The 21,166-nt window shown below is 34.1% G+C and overlaps 1 protein-coding gene across 3 annotated transcripts in view; it reads left to right on the top strand.

Annotated features, from left to right (window-relative positions):
- Positions 1-19,846, top strand: part of LOC128871708 (uncharacterized) — a 29,649-nt gene extending 9,803 nt beyond the window's left edge. The window contains exons 3-4 of one of the 3 annotated variants that reach the window (XR_008456058.1): positions 16,017-16,615; positions 16,890-19,846. Coding sequence is in view for 2 of the 3 variants with exons in the window: in XM_054113682.1 (XP_053969657.1) it covers positions 16,017-16,488 (472 nt within the window). In the remaining variant the exon portion in view is untranslated. Of the gene's footprint in view, positions 1-16,016 lie in introns of all 3 variants that reach the window. The other 2 variants (XM_054113683.1, XM_054113682.1) reach the window with 2 other exon arrangements.
- The last annotated feature ends 1,320 nt before the right edge of the window (positions 19,847-21,166 follow it).

Genomic DNA, 21,166 nt, shown 5'->3' on the forward strand with positions numbered 1-21,166 from the left:
CAATGGAGTAATCCAGAATGCATACAGGAAGGTTTGACGAATATTTCTTTACCGATGGGTCCAAGAATGAGATGGAGCGGGAAACAGATTTGAGTTTTCAGTGACAGTCAGCCTGCACTGAAGACCCTGGAGAACGCGAAGCAAACCTCAAAGATTGTTCAAGAATGTGAAGCTTATTCTGTCGCAGGTTTGCACTTATATGGGTTCCAGGACACTCCGGTGTTCAAGGAAACGAAATTGCCGATGAATTGGCCAACCGTGGATTAGCGGTTCCCCCACAAGGGCCAGAGCCAATAATCGGAATCAGTTCCGCAGGAATCATGAACTGGATCAGCGATTATGTAGGAAATCTACATAAAGAGCGATGGTCCGGTCTAGAACGCTGCAGAACTGCAAAGTGTTTTGTGACAAGTCCGAACAGAAAACTGTCAAAATTTCTACTCAAACTTGGAAGAAAAGACGTTCGGTTGATGGTCGGTATCAGCTCTTTCCAGAGCTTTAAATACAATGGGCTTTTTAACCTGAGTGTTTTAGGAGCCACCAAACCTCCTGGTGATCCTTGGCTCGACCTTTTCAAACTTCAATTTCAACTCTTTTTTTCCATCTCAAATATTAATTTGAGATACTTTAAATCCGTTTATATCGAAAAGTTGATTTTGATCGTTAACCGCCTTTTACCAGACGCGGGTTCATACACGAGCACTCTTTAAAGGGTTTTCTAAATTTGTTTGAGCTTGTAATGAAGACTTCTTGAGATATCCAACAGTATTTAAAAAGACTACGCCTTTTTCATTATACGCCTGCTCATTTTTAAAAATATTCCTTAAAAAATTATATTTACTAAGCACACCACTTATATAGTAAGTACCAACATTGAGCAACTTGTCTTGATTATCTACTGAGGTTATTAACCTTTTCTATACTCTGAAAAATATTTAGAGCTGGTTTTTTTAACTTTTAATTTATTCGAATCATCGAAAAAAACAAGCATTTGATATAAGTGAAAACATATCTTTATATTTATCTTGATTTTGTTACAAGCAACCGTTATGTGTACTAAATAGTGGTGTACTTGCTTACTCAGTGTAAAAATAATGGTAATTTTCTTTTTCGTGCTTTACAACTAAATTGTATTATTGCACATGCAACGGCGTTTAACTAAGCTTGCAATCATTACCAAAATCAAATGCCGCAAACGCTAATGCACGCTACATTTTACTTTGGCTGCCGCAAACTCAGAATGGAATGCATGAAATATTTTCTCGGAAAATCATATCAAGATTCTGAAGTGCGATAATACTAAAATATACTACCTAAGTACGGCACGAAAGTGAACAAATGAGCTGATTTTTGGACTGGTGGCGGGGTTAAAATATTTTAATGCACATGCATGCATATGTTTGTCTGTGTGTATACAAAATACTTTATATATGTAAAGTATTTGCATATACCTGTTTACTACTAATTTAATCAGGTGACTTTAAAATGCCTTTATTCACTCATTATTTTTGTTATTTTATTTTAAAACAATTAATTTTTGTTATTAATTTTTGTTATTGTTATTATTGTTACTTATTGGCGTTTTCAAATATTTATATACACAGATATTTTTGCCTACATTACTTTTATACGAAATTTAAGCAATAAATTGGAATACATCTTTAAAATGTGTACTTCCTTGCTTTTACTTTTTTTATTTTCGTAATTAAAAATTTTGGAGTAAAAGAATTGTAATTTAGGTTCAACCAGAAAAGTTTAAAAAGTTGATTGAGATTTTTATGAAAAAGGTACACTTGTGCTCACATAATAAAGGCACTCCAAATTTTACAATATTCGCAATATTTTTCACGCTAACTTTTTTCGTTAACTTTTTAAAAAAATATATTTAATTATAACAAAAATCTTATAAATTAAGGTTCCAAACTTTATACTAAGTTCATGAAAAAATGAATAAATTTCAAAAATTATCTTCCAAATTTCCAACTTTTTAACCAGGATTTTTAGTAAACTTTTGGAAATGTCCATTTATAGCCCACTAAATATTAGTCTAAAAAATTATCATCAAAACTTTCAACTTTTTAACCAGAATGTCTAGAAAATTTCTAGGTAGGATACCAGATTATTTGTATATAATTGGCGCTTACACTTTTTTTTCTGAGTTTTTGGCCGAGCTCTTCCTCCTAATTGCGGCGTGTATCTTAATGTTGTTCCACAAATGGTCCCAGTTTTAAGCTGATTCCGAACGGTCGATGTTTTTTTATGAAGAGATTTTTCATGGAACTCGGAAGTTCGCCGTTGCCTGCCGCGGGGCGACCGCTGTTAGAAAAAAACTTTTTCTATCATTTAGTTTTTCATGCTCGGAAATTCGAACCTGCGCACTTCCGAATGGTACTGAAGCAGTTTTATAGCACATTGAATTTGGGTCCAAAATATAATCATGAATATTTTCGACTTTTCAATCATAATTTTTAGTAAGGTTCTGGGAATGAAGTTTTGTAGCCCATTCAATTTTAATATTTTTCACAAATAATAATAAAGTGAAAGTTTTAAATAACTAAAAAAACGCGTGGATGTTTGACAAAAATTTAGAAAAGACTTCCGAATATGTGATTTATATAAAAGAAAATTCCAAATCTTGTAAAACCCAAGAGATAGTTGTTAAAAATATTGGAACTGGACTTTATTTTGCCTCTTTAACGTTTTTTGTATTTTCTTGTATTCTTCCACACAATAAAACTAAATTTTCTTATATTTTCACACACAATTTTTCTATCAAAACAAGTATTTGAACTAAAGAGTATCAAAGAAAGTGAAATCAATATCTGACCTACGTTTATTTGACAATTAAATGCTAAACAATTCATATATTTGTTTACATTAACCCTACTTTGTGTACGATAAACTACATCAGCTATGTTTGTAAGTATGTAAACGAATTTGTTGTGGTTTAGTGAATTAAACACAACGGCTTAAGTTGTTAATATGTGGACCAAATTCAGAAGCAGAGAAAAGTTTTGAGTTCGATTGAATGAATTATTATTTTTATAAATATGAAATAAATATATATACATTAGGGTGGGCAAATTTAATCTGTTTCGGCAACTGAAGTATTATAACGGCAATACTGATCAAGAAGAGTTCAGGGAGATACAGATCTAAAGTTGATTTCGTGCTCGATTTTGATTTTACTTTGTTTAATAAGCCGTGATCGGAACTACCTTCATCTACAATCATATCATGCACATGTATCATAGTATTTTTTTCCTTGTTCACTCCTCTCGGGAGAATAGGGCCTTGTCAAGACTCTTCCATCGTACAGGGTTCTGTGCTGTTGTTTTCGCACCGTCCCATAAGATGTCTGCATCTGCTAGTTCGCGCAGCATCGACCTTCTCCAAGTGTTTTTTGGTCGGCCGCAACCTCTGCTCCCTTGCGGGTTCCAGTACAATGCCATTCTCGCATATGTAGTAGTGCATTAGAATAGCTAAAAAAATATATTTTGATGATGACGAAAAAAATTGGACACCTGCTTGTAATTTTGTTTTTTTATATTTACCAGTGCCGCTAGCGCTTTGAAAATTACTATAGAAATACACTTTTTCGTAAAAATTACAAAGGAAAAAATTATTTAATTTATTTTTATAGGGACCTTATGTAGGTATCTCAAAATTAAAACTAAAACTATTTATCTCGTTTTGTTTGTATTTGTGCTATCATTTTGTAGACTTTTGTGAAGGGAGATTAAAAGTACAACTCAAATAATATCGATCTGTAAATATTTAATCTCAAATTTACTGCAAAGTGCTGTGGAGGGTTTTTTTGACGTAATAGACTATTATGGAGAAAAACGATAAAACTCTTATCTAAAATTAAAATATAGTTAGAAATGATTCAATTCTGAAAAAAACACATATTTTACGACATTGTTAGGAAAAGCGGTGAATTGCAATTATCTTTCTTCTAAAACTTTTCACTTTAAGTAGTTATGTACGAGTATAAGTAGAAAAGTGTATAATTACTCATTTTTATACGGTTGTTAAGCGAGTCTATTCATGATAAACAAAAATTTTATTGATAAGAAGTCTGATAAGCGTTTGCTGACTGTAAAATATTTCTTATGAAAACAATTTCAACATTACCTCTAAATTGATTTGTGCTCCTCGCACACTATGTTACACAATTTTTCACTAAAACTAAACGAAGCGAAACAAAATCGATTAATTTAGACTTCACACAGAAGAAAATCAAATATCTGCCACCACATACGACTATACCAAGCTTAGATGGAATGCTCACGTTAAAAAGAAAAAAGAAGAGTTAGATATCAGATTTAAAAATATGTACTGGCTTATGGGCAACCAATTAGCCTTATCCCTATACAATAAAATTCTTTTATATAAGCAGGTGCTTAAACCAATTTGGACCTATGGGATCCAGCTATGGGAATGGTCAAGCTCAACCAACATAAAATCCATACAAAGATTCCAAAATAAGATACTACGATTCGCTGTTAATGCACCTTGGTACGTCCACAACACCGATATCGAACGTGACCTTGGCATCGAATCAGTTACCACTTGAATCAACATAAACGCTAAGTCTCATATGGAAAGACTACGCCACCATGTAAATAGCGAAGCCTCAGCCCTAATTGACCCCGGTAAATGAAAAGAAAGGCTGAAACGAAAAAAAAAACCGCACCAACTCACGCAGTAGCCCATTTCCCTGTAAGTCTAGTGCAGAGTATTTTTAAATTTAGTTGTATTATACAAAATTAAATCCAAATTGTTCGTTAGTTTATAATTTATTATAATAATAAAAGGATGCCGCCTATAGAGCCACGCTGCGATCGGGCGCAACGCGAGCCATGTGGGATCGCTACAGAGAGCTGAAAAAGGAAGAGAGACGTATTATCCGAAAGAAGAAACGAGAGGCCGAAATACGTGAGTGCGAAGAGCTTGAGATACTGGCCAACAGGAACAACGCCCGAAAATTCTACCAGAAAGTTCGACGGCTTACAGAAGGTTTTAAGACCGGGGCGTTTTCCTGTAAGAACAAAGACGGCGAACTGGTGACTGACGTACACAGCAATCTTAAATTATGGAGGGAACACTTCTCGAACTTATTAAACAGTGACAGCTGCGCATGTCACCGAGAAAGTGAAGATCCCGATACCACAATCGTTGACGACGGAATTGTCGTTCCGCTACCCGATCATGACGAGGTGAGAATAGCGATAACGCGGCTAAAGAACAACAAAGCCGCGGGCGCCGACGGACTGCCGACGGATGGCGGCGAGGAGCTGGTAAGGTGCATGCATCAGCTTCTATGCAAAATATGGTCGGATGAAAGCATGCCTGCCGATTGGAATTTAAGTGTGCTCTGCCCAATCCATAAGAAGGGCGATCCTGCCATTTGTGCCAATTACCGCGGGATTAGTCTTCTAAATATCGCCTATAAGGTTCTAGCGAGCGCATTGTGTGAAAGGCTGAAGCCCACCGTCAACCAACTGATTGGACCTTATCAGTGTGGCTTCAGACCTGGAAAGTCTACCATCGACCAAATATTCTCAATACGCCAAATCTTGGAAAAGACCCATGAAAGGAGAATCGACACACACCATCTTTTCGTCGACTTCAAAGCTGCATTCGACAGTACGGAAAGGAGTTACCTGTATGCCGCGATGTCTGAATTTGGTATCCCCGCAAAACTAATACGGCTATGTAAGATGACGTTGCTCAACACCAGCAGCGCCGTCAGAATTGGGAAGGACCTCTCCGAGCCGTTTGATACCAAACGAGGTTTCAGACAGGGTGACTCGCTGTCGTGTGACTTCTTTAACCTGATGTTGGAGAGCATCGTACGAGCCGCAAAACTTAATCGCTCAGGCACAATATTTTATAAGAGCGTACAATTGTTGGCGTATGCCGATGATATTGACATCATCGGCCTTAACAACCGCGCTGTTAGTTCTGCCTTCTCCAAACTGGATAAAGAGGCAAAGCGAATGGGTCTGGTGGTGAACGAGGACAAAACGAAGTACCTCCTGTCTTCAAACAAACAGTCGGCGCACTCGCGTATCGGCACTCACGTCACTGTAGACAGTTATAATTTCGAGGTTGTAAAAGACTTCGTCTATTTAGGAACCAGCATTAACACCGATAACAATGTCAGCCTTGAAATCCAACGTAGAATCTCTCTTGCCAACAAGTGCTACTTTGGACTAAGTAGGCAACTGAGCAGTAAAGTCCTCTCTCGACGAACAAAACTAACACTCTACAAGACTCTCATCATGCCCGTCCTAACGTATGGCGCAGAAGCGTGGACAATGACAACATCCGATGAAGCGACGCTTGGGGTGTTGGAGAGAAAGATTCTCCGTAAGATTTTTGGACCTTTGCACGTTGGCAATGGCGAATACCGCAGACGATGGAACGAGGAGCTGTATGAGCTTTACGACGACATAGACATAGCGCAGCGAATAAAGATCCAGCGGCTACGTTGGCTGGGTCATGTCGTCCGAATGGATACAAACGCTCCGGCTTTGAAAGTATTCGATGCGGTACCAGCTGGTGGTAGCAGAGGAAGAGGGCGGCCTCCTCTGCGTTGGAAAGATCAGGTGGAGAAGGACTTGGCTTCACTTGGTGTGTCCAACTGGCGCCGGTTAGCACGAGAAAGAAACGACTGGCGCGCTTTGCTAAACTCGGCCAAAATCGCGTAAGCGGTTATAGCGCCAATTAAGAGAATAAAATAATTTATTATAATAATAAAATAATTTATTATAATAATAAAAAAATTGGCTGCACGCATTTTCATTTTCTTTTTATAGAAAAAACGAGTAAATAAATCTTCTGAAATAAGAATTTTATTTTTAGTAATTCAGTAATTTTTCCTCTGATCTTAACAATAAAATCAGTCAAAGACAGTTTTCAGGTGTTGAGCACGAATATGTAGTTAATTAGTTTTATTTGATATTTCCAGACTAATATACGAGGGGCGGTTAAATAAGTAAAGGTGTTTGATGACAGAGGGCATTCCAGAGGGTAATTGGTATTAGCAAAAATATATTCAGACGACGGCAAAACATATTTCAGACTCATTAAACCAGGTTTCTCTCTCTATGCGGTCTGTAATGTTTGGGGCGTAAAAATTTAAAAAATAAAAAAAATATTTTTTCAGCTATTTATTATATTCGAGCACGGGAGTCGAAATTTCCATCAATCAAAATTTATACTTCATTATAATACTTAATTTTACACATCCGAATTACATCTCTAAGTTAATTGAAACTATTTTTCGATGCTCTTAGGCGGTCAATGTTCAAAATGTTTGAGTACTTGTCGGTATTTTTTTAACTCCTTTGAACACTATTTCACTAATTTCAAAAGCAAAGACTAAAATTTTATTTTTTTCAACGCCTGGAAAATTATTAGAATTCAAAAAACAACAAAATTGTTGGTGTACTTTGTGTAGACCGACCTGTACGCCGGCTTAGAAGTTGGGGTTAATGAAACAGCAAAAAATAACAGCAAATCACTTCTATCAAATCAGCAGAACTTTAATACTGTTACGCAAAGAGTCACTTATAACAGCAATTTGTCTTTTTGAAAACTCTTCAAACCCTTTATTTCTGCCATATTTCCTCTTCCAAAGTCATAAAAATAGGTGTAGAAAGTACAAAAATAAGTAATCCATTTGCTTGCTGTGCACACACACATTTGTACCTACAAGAATTGGTACATATTGCATATGTCTGTACATAAATAAAACAGAAACAACTCTAAGAATGTTTGTATTTAAAAACTCACACATTAGTAAGTAATTTTCTCAGAAAAATTCTTTGAATTCTGTCCAAAAAAAACTAAAAAATTCGTGCGCGAAGACGTTAAAAATTACGTATTTCATTGTTATGAGGAATGCCCAAAAATTATGAGTGACCATCGGCAAAATACTTTGTCATTTGTTAAAGCTATTACACATACGAGTACATACGCCCCATAAGCTTCTTTTCCTCATCAAATCATGTGCCGCCGATGAAAGATTTATAACGAGCTCGCGAAGATTTCAAGCTAGACTTTGGCCCTACGTGATTCAAAAAATCTGATGCTACTGCTGTGATTTAATTTATTGTAAAAATGAGTTGGAACATATTTGATAATCATCACATCATTGGCGGCTCGAGTGTTTGGTGATTTAATTTGGGAATGATGTCATGGGCGTAAAACACCATTTAAGCTTTCTACCCGTGGTGTGCTTTGATTTTGTTCCACTTTGCTAATTTTTTATATTTCTTTCTGTTGAAACGAAAGTAAATAAATAGTATTAAAAATAAAAAAGCGAATATTTTGGTAGATTCATCAAGTTTCTTAATAGCTTCATAATGAGAATAAAGAAACGATGAAACGATGAATAAAGAAAGCTGCAGTTGCCATTCAATTTGAAAATGTGTACAATTATTTCCTCCTTCATTTATATTGGAAATTTCGTAGAAAAATAAGTGTGCTTTAAAGGGGTTGTTTAGTTAGAAAAAAAATAATAAAAATTACAGCCATGTCTGGCTAAAATGATTTGATTGTGAGCAGTTTCTCAGAATTGCATAAAAATGCGGCACGAAAGTTTCTCATTTATAAATTTGAGGCGCTTAGCAAATGAATCCAATCGTGCCTAATTATTATGAAGTTTGGCATTTTTTTTTATATAAAAATTGCAAATTCACTCATAATCCAATCACTTCAAGTACTTAATAAATGCATAAACTAAATATTATTTTAAAATTTATAGGTTTTGCATAATGAGAATTATATAAGAAAATATGCATTTTGATTTTTAATATGAAAATATAGATCCTTCTGTCACAAAATTTAAATATTAATCGAAATTTCAAACTTTGTGCAAAATTAAATAAAAAATCGACAAATTTTCAAACTTGTTATTCAGTATTTTTAGAACAATTTCGAGTACCCAGTTTTATATTCGTTATAAGGCAAAAACGCGTAAGCCCGACAGCCAAAACAAAAATTGTCAAAAGTCAAGAGAATTTTTAAGTGACTTCAAACTTATGTTTTGTTATACTTAACTTTTTTTGTTTTTTTTTGTTTTTCCCCAAAGTAACGTATTTGTCATTTAATTAACAATAATACTTTTTATAAGAGCATTTATTGGTTATTTAATATTATTTATACAACTATCAATAAAATTCGTTTTAAAAATACAATATACATAGGTAGATACTGGATCAGTTTCTTTTAACAGCTACGTGATATCTCTAAGATTGTGATTTATATAAGGTCGATCAGTCGTTTGCGTTGGAGCTCGCATGAGTTCTTGTGTAGGAGGTACATTTACTTCGTTATTGTAGTGTGTTTCTATCGTTGCCTGGTACTTTCTTCTTTGTTATTTCTTCTTTGATTGTGGTAATGTCCAGTTGTCTGTGTAAGTCGTAATTTGAGATATATCGGGGCGCACCAGTTATTATTCTTAGAATTTTAGATTGCTGTCTTTGTATAATATTAGTGTTCGATTTTTTGGCTGTTCCCCATAGTTGTATTCCGTAAGTCCAGATAGGTTTTATAATTGGTTTGTAGATTAAAACTTTATTGTACAAGGACAAAGTTGAGTTTTTGTTTAGCAGCCAGTAGAGTTGTCTATTTTTGATTTGGTCCTTCTTGTTTTTAATGTGATGCTTAGAAAGTAGTGGTGCTGTCCAAATGTATACCTAGGTATTTCGCAGATAAGGATGTGGGAATGGGAGCTCCATTCATGGCGACGTTTCTTGGTATGAAGCTCCTTTTTGTTGTGTATATAGTATATTATTTTAATATTCCACGAGTCGAACCATTCTTTGGTTTTGTTCAATACTTGTTGCATCTTCTTCGTAGCTTTCGCTAAGGTTCTATGTCCGTAAAGTAATACTGTGCCATCTGCGAATGTAGCCAACATTGCATTTACGTTAGTGGGCACTGGTATGTCAGCAGTGTATAAATTGTAAAGCAGTGGTCCGAGAACGCTACTCTGTGGAATTTCCGCTGTAATTTTTCGGATTGATGAGGTATTGTCGTTAAACTTAACGTAGAAATGTCTATATGTTATGTAAGTTTCCAGTAGTTTTCATATATTGTTAGGAAGTACTAGTTTTAACTTAGTGATCAGTCCTTTGTGCCAAACCTTGTCAAATGCTTTTTCTATGTCCAAATAAATGCCAACACAGAATTTCTTTGCGTCTAGCTCACTTAATATTTTATGTGATACTCAGTATATTTATTGTATTGTCGAGTATTTTTGTCTGAAACCAAATTGATGGTCCGGGATCACTTTGTGTTGGTCAATAATTGGTCTTATTCTCACAATGAGCAGCTTTTCGAATATTTTACTCATAATAGGAAGTAGGCTAATTAGTCTATATGATGAAGCTATTGCTGGATCCTTGCTAGGTTTGGGAATAGCAATTATTTCCGCTATTTTCCAAACCTTCGGAAAATATTTAAACCTAAACATAGCATTAAATATGTTGCGTATGTGGGTTACTGCGCGATATGGTAGTTGTTTTAATATTAGTCCTGTGATTTGGTCAAATCCAGGTAATTTTTTTGGTTGTATATCAGTCTTTATTATTTTTTTAATTTCTCGTGTAGTCACCGGTCTTAATTCATAATCTTGAGTATGAGTTCGCTCTGATGCAAACGGGAAGGTATTGGGAATTGTAGAGATTGAAAATATTTCTGCGTAATTGTCTGCTAGTGTTGCCATCTTTTCTTCATTCGTTCTTCCCCAGTTTCAGTTTTCCTTCCTTATAGGCGATTGGTGAATTGTTTTGTTTAGAAGCGTTTTGGTTGCTTTCCAGATTGAGTAATTAGTTTCTGCTGTTGTACTAAAATTCAATAAAATTCGTTTGTGTGCAGTACTCATATTAGTAGGCTGATCTGTTTGTACTCAAAAATAAATTGATCTAAGCATTACAGCATGGGTACCAAGGCATATATTTTTAAGAAAACCTATACCGTTGCCACCTGAATTCTAAAAATAGCAACTTATCATAAATTTATTAAAATATAGACATAAGCCTATTCCAAAAACAATTTTATTTGAAGCCAAAGGTTAATTGAACTATTTTAAAAACCATAAAGTTCTATCGAACCTCATCGTTGGTTGTCTGGGCTTTTTCGGTTTCGCTTTATTCTTTTCTCACTATCGTTCCTTTGACAGTTCGTCCCGTACATTTATTTTGCACGGTATTACAAACGTTTAGAAGAACATTTGTAATAATAGAATTTTAATGAAATTCGTAGTATTATTGAGTAAAAATAGCTTTAATTGAAATCTTGAATTAATAAAGAGTGTTTCTAAGTGAATATTGTTACTTTTCTGTGTTTGTATTTAAGTAAACTAAGCGTCTGTAATAGGACATTTTTTCAAGCGTATGCAAAAAAGAAGTATTTTTAACGTTAAATATTGCTATTAATTCTTAATGATAATTTGTAAAAAAGACTATGAATCGAAAGGCTGGTATAGTGACTACATTTGGGTGTTATAATTTTTAACTTCGGTCCACGCACTTAAACATTATGAGGAAATTTATCATGGTAGTCATGGAAAAAAACCCAAAATAGCAACTTATCACAAATTTTACTTGAATATATGATAACTTCGATATAGGTATCAAGTGGAAGGTGTTTAAGAGATTAAAAATATATTACAAAAATATGAGATTGTGAGATTAAAAACATACTGCTAAAATATATTAATTGTAAAAAAAATATACAATCTATACATCTGCGTAAAAGTAAATTAGCTTTAATACAATAATATTTTTAAATGGCGTTTCCATTTATTTTAAAGAAAAAAACTTTAATAAAAAAAGTATAGGTTAGGATATGGCAATTAACAATAGGGGTCATCACACCGAGCTTGTTCTTTTGTTACTTCACAATTTTACGTATATGGATTTTGTTTTTGTAAACACGAGGAAAGTGCCTAGCAAGTAACGAAGCGCCCGTGGTAAGCTTAACAATTTGATCAGTAGTCAGCAAAATAACAATCAGCTGCTTGACAAGTTTAAGTTTAAGTGGAAAATATCAAACACTGAAGGTAGTAGCCGCATGGGTTGGGGCAAAACTACCATTCGAGAGTGCATGGGTTCGAATCTCCGTGCATGAAACCGCAAAATGATAGAAAAAGTTTTTTTCTAATAGCGGTCGCCCCTCGGCAGGCAATGATAAACCTCCGAGTATATTTCTGACATGAAAAAGCTCCTCTTAAAAACCATTTGCCGTTCGGAGTTGGCTTAGAACTGCAGGTCCCTCCATTTGTGGATGAATATCAAGATGCATGCCATAAATTGGAGGAGGAGCTCGGCAAACACCCAATAAAGAGTATAAATGTATATTGTATAAGTTGGTATTTTGCCGGTCACGCTTCTATTAGACAGACTGTATTTATTTCCTAAGCAAAAGATGGGTCTGATCACAAATTGATCAAAAAAATTTTGCATATGAAAAAATACGAAAATTTAGCAAAAATAAATTGCATGCCTAAAAAATGCTTAAATAACTCATTCGAGAGAGAGAAAAATACAAGGTTTTCAATTTAATATGCTTCCCTAAGTAAAAATAAGTACACATTTTCATCTGATTAGATACTTTGAATAGATACCGCCATGAATGGCTAATGACACTCTTGCAGCAAATGAGTGATATATATGTATGTATGTATATTTATTTGAGTTCGATAACTCATTAATTGTTAATGCTTCTTTAAATAATTTGCAATAAATGGATCATTCTGATATTTTTTTTCTTACTGTTAACAACATTCCATACCACACGAGCAGATCAACTACACCTACATATATCCATACAAACGTATGCGCCCATTGGCAAGCGCTTTAATATCCATTGACATACATTCTCTATTGTTGTTGTAACAGCATAAAACACTCACCACACATTTTTTGAGATAGTTGCTGGAGTGACAGTATTTGGCCGGATATTTGTAAATCCGGATCCGAGATGTGTGTGGAAGCGACATTTCTCCTCTCGTTTTGCTTGAAATGCAATAAATAACGAATAGTTTAACCTTAACTTTCATATTGATTAGTCAACAAATGCCGTTGTTCATTTAAAATCAGCACGAACTAAGCACTTAAGCACATACACGCATATTTAACTTCTCACCTACACGCAATACACTTGTGCATATGTATGTACAAGCCTCGCAGCCATTCAGTATGAGTTTCTACTTAAGTAGTTTGACTACCACGTGCTCGTGATGCTGTAGCGTCCATATTTTATTACTACAACAATAAATGTAGAAAATATGTTGACATGTCTGTGAATGAATGTGTAAGACGGTATTTTGGGGCTTAGGACTTTGGTTGCCAATTTCAATGTTAACAAAAGGTTTTATGAATGAGCAAACAAATATAGTATACTTACATATGTATATACATGTATGCATACATATGTATATAAATATTTGGCTCATTCTGCGTCACAAGGAGACCCACTGTCTGGTCTGTTAAAAGTCGCACCTTGGCTTATAAACTCTAGTTTTAACTGCAAAGTAGGAACTTTTGAAATTGGCGGAGCTCCAATAAGAATAGAGCTAAAATAATTTTTGTTTTGAATAACTAAATATGCATGAAAGATTTTTTTAAATACATGATTTTTTACTGAATCAACGCAAACGAATTTTTGTCGTTTTTTACCCTCTACAAAAAGAAAACGCTTTCAGCTTATTTTTTTGTTTATCTGTATATGTACTGAAGTTCGTCCAGATAGGTGTACGAAGACTCTGATTATTACAAAAAAATCGCAGTAAATTGTTCAATTTCTTTATATTCCATTAACATACAATATATATAATGTGGCGCAAAATTAATCACTCTATTGGAAGGTTTATAACTTTTTAAATGGCGTCGTACGTCGGTCATATTTGACACTTGGGAACTAGACAACTACAGTACGATATACAAACATACATACGTAAGGATTTCCATCTACTTCTTCACAGTCTGTGACGTTCATCACTTTCAAATCTGCTACGACGTCATCAACACATCTCTTTGTTGGTCGCCCCTGTTTCTTGCTCCAATTGGGCGTAAAGTAAACACTTTTTCCATCACTAAAAATAATTTTTTTTTAGATAATAAAAAAAAAACAAGTTATTTAAAAAAAAGGATGATTAATTTTGCACCAACTTATATATTCAATTATATTAAATAAATAATTTGTAAAAGTGTTGAATTTTTTTTTTTGTTCTACTCTTATATGAAATACGAAACATTTTCACTTGGCATATGGCAATCATATTGTAATGTCGGCAAATAATGATGAGCGCGCGAGCGAAGGAGTTATTAATAATTTTTCCGATGGTAAAACTGCGATCTAGGCACTGACGACGCCATGGTGCAGATCCAAACTGGTCCACTCTTGTAAGATCTAATCTGATGGGTTTGTAGGTGACACCTTTCTTATTTAGGTTCCAGGACATAGGAACATAAAGAGAAATTAAACTTGCCAGGAAGGTGTCAACTGAATTGCTTTCAGAGGTCTCCTACCCGATCATCGGCATCCCCTTGGCTGTTGCAGAATTTATTTCTGAGAAAAGCGGAGAACAGATGGAGCTCGAAACCCCTTTGTCCTCAGTACCATAGACACAGTACTCAGAAAGTACTGAGAACTCCTTGCTATTCAATTTCCAAACTCGTAGCAGTGTTTACCAGTGATTGGACGATCGGTATACCCACAGGAAAGCTAGGTTTACTATTTAATCCCCATTGCAGAAGCTGCGGAGACCTTTCAGAAAAGAAGACTGTTGAGCATTTTCTCTGTAGTCAAAATCTGAAAATGAGCCCGGCAAACACTGCTTTCGCATTTTCACGGATGGCTCCAGAACCGAGCACGGTTCCGGCTCTCATGTCTACGTTTAATCCAGCAGGACTAAACTACTCTTTGCTCTTGGAATGTATGCATCTGTGTTTCAATAGGAGGTGTATGCTATTCAAGAAGCAATGAAATTTGTTATGGAAAACAGATGGACAGCAAAGCAGCGCTCAAGGCCTTAGACAGTCCTCCAACTCCAGGCTGAACTATGTCGGTAGACATAACATCCTGATGCTAACATGGGTCCCAGGACACGTGGGTATAGCAGGTAATGAGACCTCTATCTCTTTTCCTAGCCAAGGTTAGCAAACGGGTTGCTTCAACCCACAAGAGAGCTTGGCAGGTTGAGACAGGCAAAACTGATGTTACCTGTCATGTCCGACCGACTGTCGCAGATCCTCCTGTCATTAAGCAGGCAGCAGGGGGTTGGGCTGATGACGGGACACTTTCTGTGGGTGAAGCACATGGAAAAGGTAGGCATCTCAGAGAGTGTACTATGCCCAGCATCTGGAGAGGAAGACGATTGGCGAACCACTTTTTGTGCATTTGCCCGGCCTTCGCTCGAATCAGACTTGAGATCCTGATATGTTAAGAAGCGGCCACCTTGGTTCCTTAGCACCACATGATCTACTCAGATTTCTCGGAGATCGGGTAGATTTAAAGATAAAATAAAAAAGGGAACCCGAGTGCAGTACATGGACTTAATGTTGGCTGAGTGCTGTACTTGCTAGTTTGTTCCAAAAAAAAAAAATTCTGGCTGCTAGAGTGGGTCCATAACACGGGGTCCTACTTTCTTCGACAGCCGGAGGCAGCGCTCTAACCTAGATCCCATCAACCTTCTCCATTACATCAACAGCTCTGGTTGGCTGTAGATATTTGCCCGTTGGGTGACCTCATAGTGGTATCAAAACGTCGCTTTGGGTTACTTCAGTGGAGTGATAATTCAGCCTTTTCACTTACCTACCGACAAATAATGAGGTGAAATTTTTTTCGAGAAAAAGAAGCACTATTAAATATTTTTATTTAAACTATATATTTGAAATCCAACTGACGTTTAATTGATTTTTGTAGCCAGTATATTTTAGAACAATGTAAAAATTTACCGCTTAATGGATTACTTTTTTTCGGTCAATTTTTAGGTTTTCCATAAATTTCGCAAATGAAGTCAATGAGAATCCACAATCCATCGCTTACCAATTCAAATGGGATCTGGCTAACAATGTACTAAACGAGGCCTGCAAGGAAAATGACGAATGGATGAAGGACAAAGAAACGCAATTCGACACCTTAGATGGTCGGTTTAAAACTCACTTAACTCATGCTAATAAAGCAAATACTAATGATATCTTAAGCAAGGGCTTTCTCAACACTAACTCTGTTATGAACACTACTGACGCATTTGTAAATTCCAATTCGTATTCTCTTTTAGGGCCGGAATTTGCCCTAGAATTCGCATTCCAAGACGATGGCATCTATGTGTACTTGGTGTGCGAAGACGGCCGAAATTATATCACACAATTTCAACCCGAAAGCGATTTTCAATACATTGAATCGATACAGGTGTGGGGCGATGTGGAAAAAATTACACATCTATCATTCTCTTATAATTAAACGCATTAACAAGGGATTCAAAAAAAGCACAAAAGTTCGCATCAAAATGTTGCCATATCCAAAGAATTGTTGCTTGACAAAAAAGCACTTGCAATGGGACAATCGATCGGCTACCGGTTCGGAAAAAGTTAGTAAGAGTAGTTTTCAATTGGTTTGCATGATTTCAAAATTTGTTTATGCTTGAACTTATGCACACCAACAAGTATTACTTTAAAATGATTTATGCTTTAAATTTGTTTTTCTAATATTTCACACATTTAACTTATTTATTTGCGACTTTCCATTGGTAGCTAAATAATTTTGTATGTAGTTTAGTAATTTTAATTTTGATAAAACAAAATCACATAGTGATAATGAACCGAAAAGTATTAAACAATGGTACTTATTTACCTTAATCTTAGGCGCAGCTCACAAGTTGTACGGCACCAATACCCGGCACAGCAAAATCTTCCGTCGCAAGTCGAATAAATACGCCGCCCACCCACCTGCCCTTACCTTGTTAAATCGAATTGAAATTTGTTTGTGTTTCTAAGCATGCGTTATTTGCATAAAACGCACACACACACATACATACGTGTACTTGTATGTATCGTTTGTGTACTCAAGCACCGGCCACTCACACGTTTAATTTCCTGCCATAATGACGCTGTTCTCGGGTGCACTGAAAGCCCAGCGCTGCATGCTACACATAAATGCATACATACAAATGCATGCCTGCCACTCGAGAGAGAATAAATTAACTTTTGCATGCCCGCCCGCCTTAAGCCTCGCTACAATCTAAGCTACTGTTTAAGTTGTTTTCAAGTTAGCGCTAAGCATAAGCAAAAAGTATTTAATTTTTTATTTTTTGCGCTTCACTGAACTAACTATTTCATTATTGAATAACGTTTAATGTACCAAAGATCAAGTGTAAGTAAGTAAAAAAAAATTATAACTAAAATAATAAGAAATAAAATACAATAAATCAGTCGCTACTTTGTTAGACCACCTACGATACCTTGTAAACGTTAAAATTTGTGCTACAATTAGAAAAACAATAAAAATAAATAATTAACATTTTTAAATAAATGTCTTAACCGTTATAAAACTAAGCTTATAGATATAACAATTACAGCTCAAAATTTTATTGTGTATACCCAGGTAATATAAAAATGTATATTATTTAAAATTTTACACAATTGCCTTTGATAACAAGAAGAAAAATGTCAAAAAATATATAAAAAAATATGGGAATGTATTTTTGATATAAATAGTTTTTAATTAAGAGTCCATTATTGTTCGGTCTATTACTAGCTAAGTTCGAGTATCACTCCAGTAATAATAACACCGGTCGACCCGATTTTTTGGTCTGGTTTCTGAATCTCAAATTTTGGTTTCTTTTACGTCTTTAATTTTATAATAGTTACAGCAATATTGTGACTCTGTTACTCTTTTGATGGCCTATTGCTAATAGTCAGCTGATTAGCTGCCGCAATCAAGGTGCATTCATCAAAGATGGTAGCACTAGACCAACAACAATGTTTTGTACGTTTGATTGTCAAAGAAAATTATTGGCAAAGTAGAAAACAATGAATGAATTCGCCTTGTTTCTATGTATCTGGGCTGACAGCCACATGGACACGGCAAAAGAAAAAAACCAATCAGCTGATTTACCGATACCATCTTTAATAGATTCGCCTTGGCCGCAATATTGCAGAAGTTATTTCGCTTGTTATATTGTTTCAAAATATGTCATTATTGGCAACTCGTTTTATTTAAAATTAATTTTGCGGGGAAAGCAATAAATAAAAAATATTGAATTTCAAAGTAGTATTTATTAAATAAAAACCTATATTAAATTTAAAAAATTTAGATATTTTTCAATAAAAAGCATTATTATAGCAAAGAAATATATTAAAATTATTTGTTATTGTAAATTTTGCAAGTCAAAGATATTATTTTATTTTATTTTTCTACAATATATTCTAATGTTTTGAATGTTACCATAAAAATTCTAATTTGGCATAGCAGCCCCTCCCATACGCTCAAGGAAAAAGGCAAAGCACTCACACCCACCCCACACAAGTATCCCACACTTGCTTGCCTGTCAAACCCACACCTAGGGTGCCTCTAAAAAAAAGTAAGAAGACGAAAAGTGTGGTTTACTTGTATTTCTGTACAATGGCTGGTAGTGACCATCGGATTGGCAACATTTTACTGGCAGCCCGCGTGACGTTGGCAATGTTGCAGAAATTTTGTGATGCGTTCTCATAAAAAGTAGCACTGTCGCAATTATTATAGCTCGAGCACACTCTTTAATTAAAAAAATATTAATAAAAGCTCGAAAATATAAAATAATAAAAAATCCATTTTCAAAAGTGAATATTGAAAATATGATTTTCTTATGTTTATAGGGCTTCTCTCGTATTAAATCCCTTATGGACGTAAAATAGACAAAAGCTAAACCTGGAAAATTTAGTGTTTTCAAAACCAGAGTTTATGAATTAAAACGGCAAGTCAGAAAAAAAGCTTTTTGTTGAATGAATTAAAATGTTTATGAATTAAAACAGCAAGTCAGAAAAAAAGCTTTTTGTCGACCTGTGTAATCGAACAAAAATTTCTCGGAGTATTACCATCAATTTTATTTAAAGAGACTAATTTAGTATTCTCAATACTATACGAAAGGAAAATGTGCAGACACTGACAAGTTTCATGAACAGCTGGCACGATTAAAATTGTGAAATGTACTATAAAATACCAGAAAGATAAACGCAAACGTATTTACAAGAAAGTAATAAAATTCAATCAATAGCAAACAATCAGCTTGCCTTGCATGAATGTCACTTTGCACTACCATTTCCTCTCGCCGGTAATCAAATTTTGGGGTACTCGAACGCTAATTTCTAAGAGTTTCTGATAATCATTAAAAAATCATAAGTTAATCTAACAGTCATATTCTTTATATATTGCCTTTTATGTGTACTTGTAATCGCTGTATAAGCTTAAATTTAATAATTCTACTTGAAAAAAAAAATTAATTATGCGAAAATCTAAATTTCGATTACAAAATGTAAGTTAAGTCCTATATATTAATTTTTTATACCTGCTCACAAATGTTTGGGGTCAAATAATCCAGATGACGAAAGTGCGCATTAATATTAAAACGCATTTAATTCAATAATTTTGTTAATAACTTTTCATAAAATATTTATTTACTTCATAACTCATTTATTGTACTATTTATAGTAGTCTCAAAATAATTTTTTGTGTATCAAAATTATTCCCTGGCCTCTTTTTTATACATATGTATGTATTATGTTATAACTATTTTACGAAAAAAAAATTGTGAAGAAAAAAATTGAGCTAAAAATAAATTTTACTTGCCTATCATAAAACTTGCAGTTTTTAATCAAGCAGCCCGAAAACGTTTAATATCCAAAACACAGGTTGTATAATTTAAGGGAATTAGCTAAACAAGTTATTTCAAATATTATATATTTATCTTTATTGAAAAGCTTATACCCTTAAAAAAGCATAGACTTCTTATAACTAAATATTTTTGTGGCAATTCGCCAATTGTACTGGTTCGATACGTTCCCAAAAAATTCGTGTAAAAAGAGAATTAGGTGAGTACTATTTAAAAAAAAATCTTAGAATTTACTTAAGAATTTATGTCGTGCCTACCTACACATTCTAATTCATTAAATATTATATTATAAAAAATAAATTATTAAAATCTACCGAGTCTCAGAGATTTTGCCTGAGACCAATTTAAACGCTTCGTATATGCGTCGAAAAATCTCATCTATTCGCTCTTTTAGATTTAAGAAAGACTCATGAAAAATTAAAAAAATTAATTCGAGTAAAAAATATTTTTTTTTTATTTTCGGGTAAAAAAAAATCGTGTAAAAAGAGAATTAGGGGTAGTTCTTAGTTCATTTTACAAAACATAGCGGTAAATCAAAGTTAAAAGTTTTGTACAAGATTCATAAAAGTTCTTTAACCAAAAATTTAGAAAAACTTTAGGTACGTAGTTTTTAAATTGTAATATAATAAAGTGCAAGAGTAAAATTGTCGTTGATTTTAAATTTTTCCAACGGCGTTGCACATTTTCTCCACATAACGAATGTGCGAAATTTGCTTTATATCAAAAATCAACGACAATGTTCAGTCACTTCGAACTTGGACTTCATTATACTATTTATAAAATTGAATGGGATAGAAATTGCGTACCTAATTTTTTTTTAATTCCTATTAAATTTTTTAAGAAAGTTTTAAGCTTCGGTTTATGCAAGCTGGTGCAAAATTAATCATCCTATCGGTTTGTTTATATTTTTTGCAATTTTGGTGTCGTACATCAATCATATGTGACACTTGTGAACTAGACCGCTGTAGTATACAAACAGACAAAAAGACGAAATCAAGATATCCATCACTCAAATTCATTTTTCTTTATTATATATTAAAAAGTTATTGAAAAACAAAATTGAATGATTAATTTTGCACCACCTTGTATTATATAATATTTGTTGTAGAATAAATTATATTTTTATACATAAAAATTATATATAAATATAAATTACATATATAAATATTATAAAAAATTAATGACAGTTAAAAAAGGGAAGGTAGTCATAACTATAAAAATTTGGTGTATATATTATTTTGACCATAAGTATATATTTTTTTCCTATATAAT

This window comes from Anastrepha ludens, chromosome 2 (assembly GCF_028408465.1).
Source record: "Anastrepha ludens isolate Willacy chromosome 2, idAnaLude1.1, whole genome shotgun sequence".
Classification (NCBI taxonomy): Eukaryota; Metazoa; Arthropoda; class Insecta; order Diptera; family Tephritidae; genus Anastrepha; species Anastrepha ludens.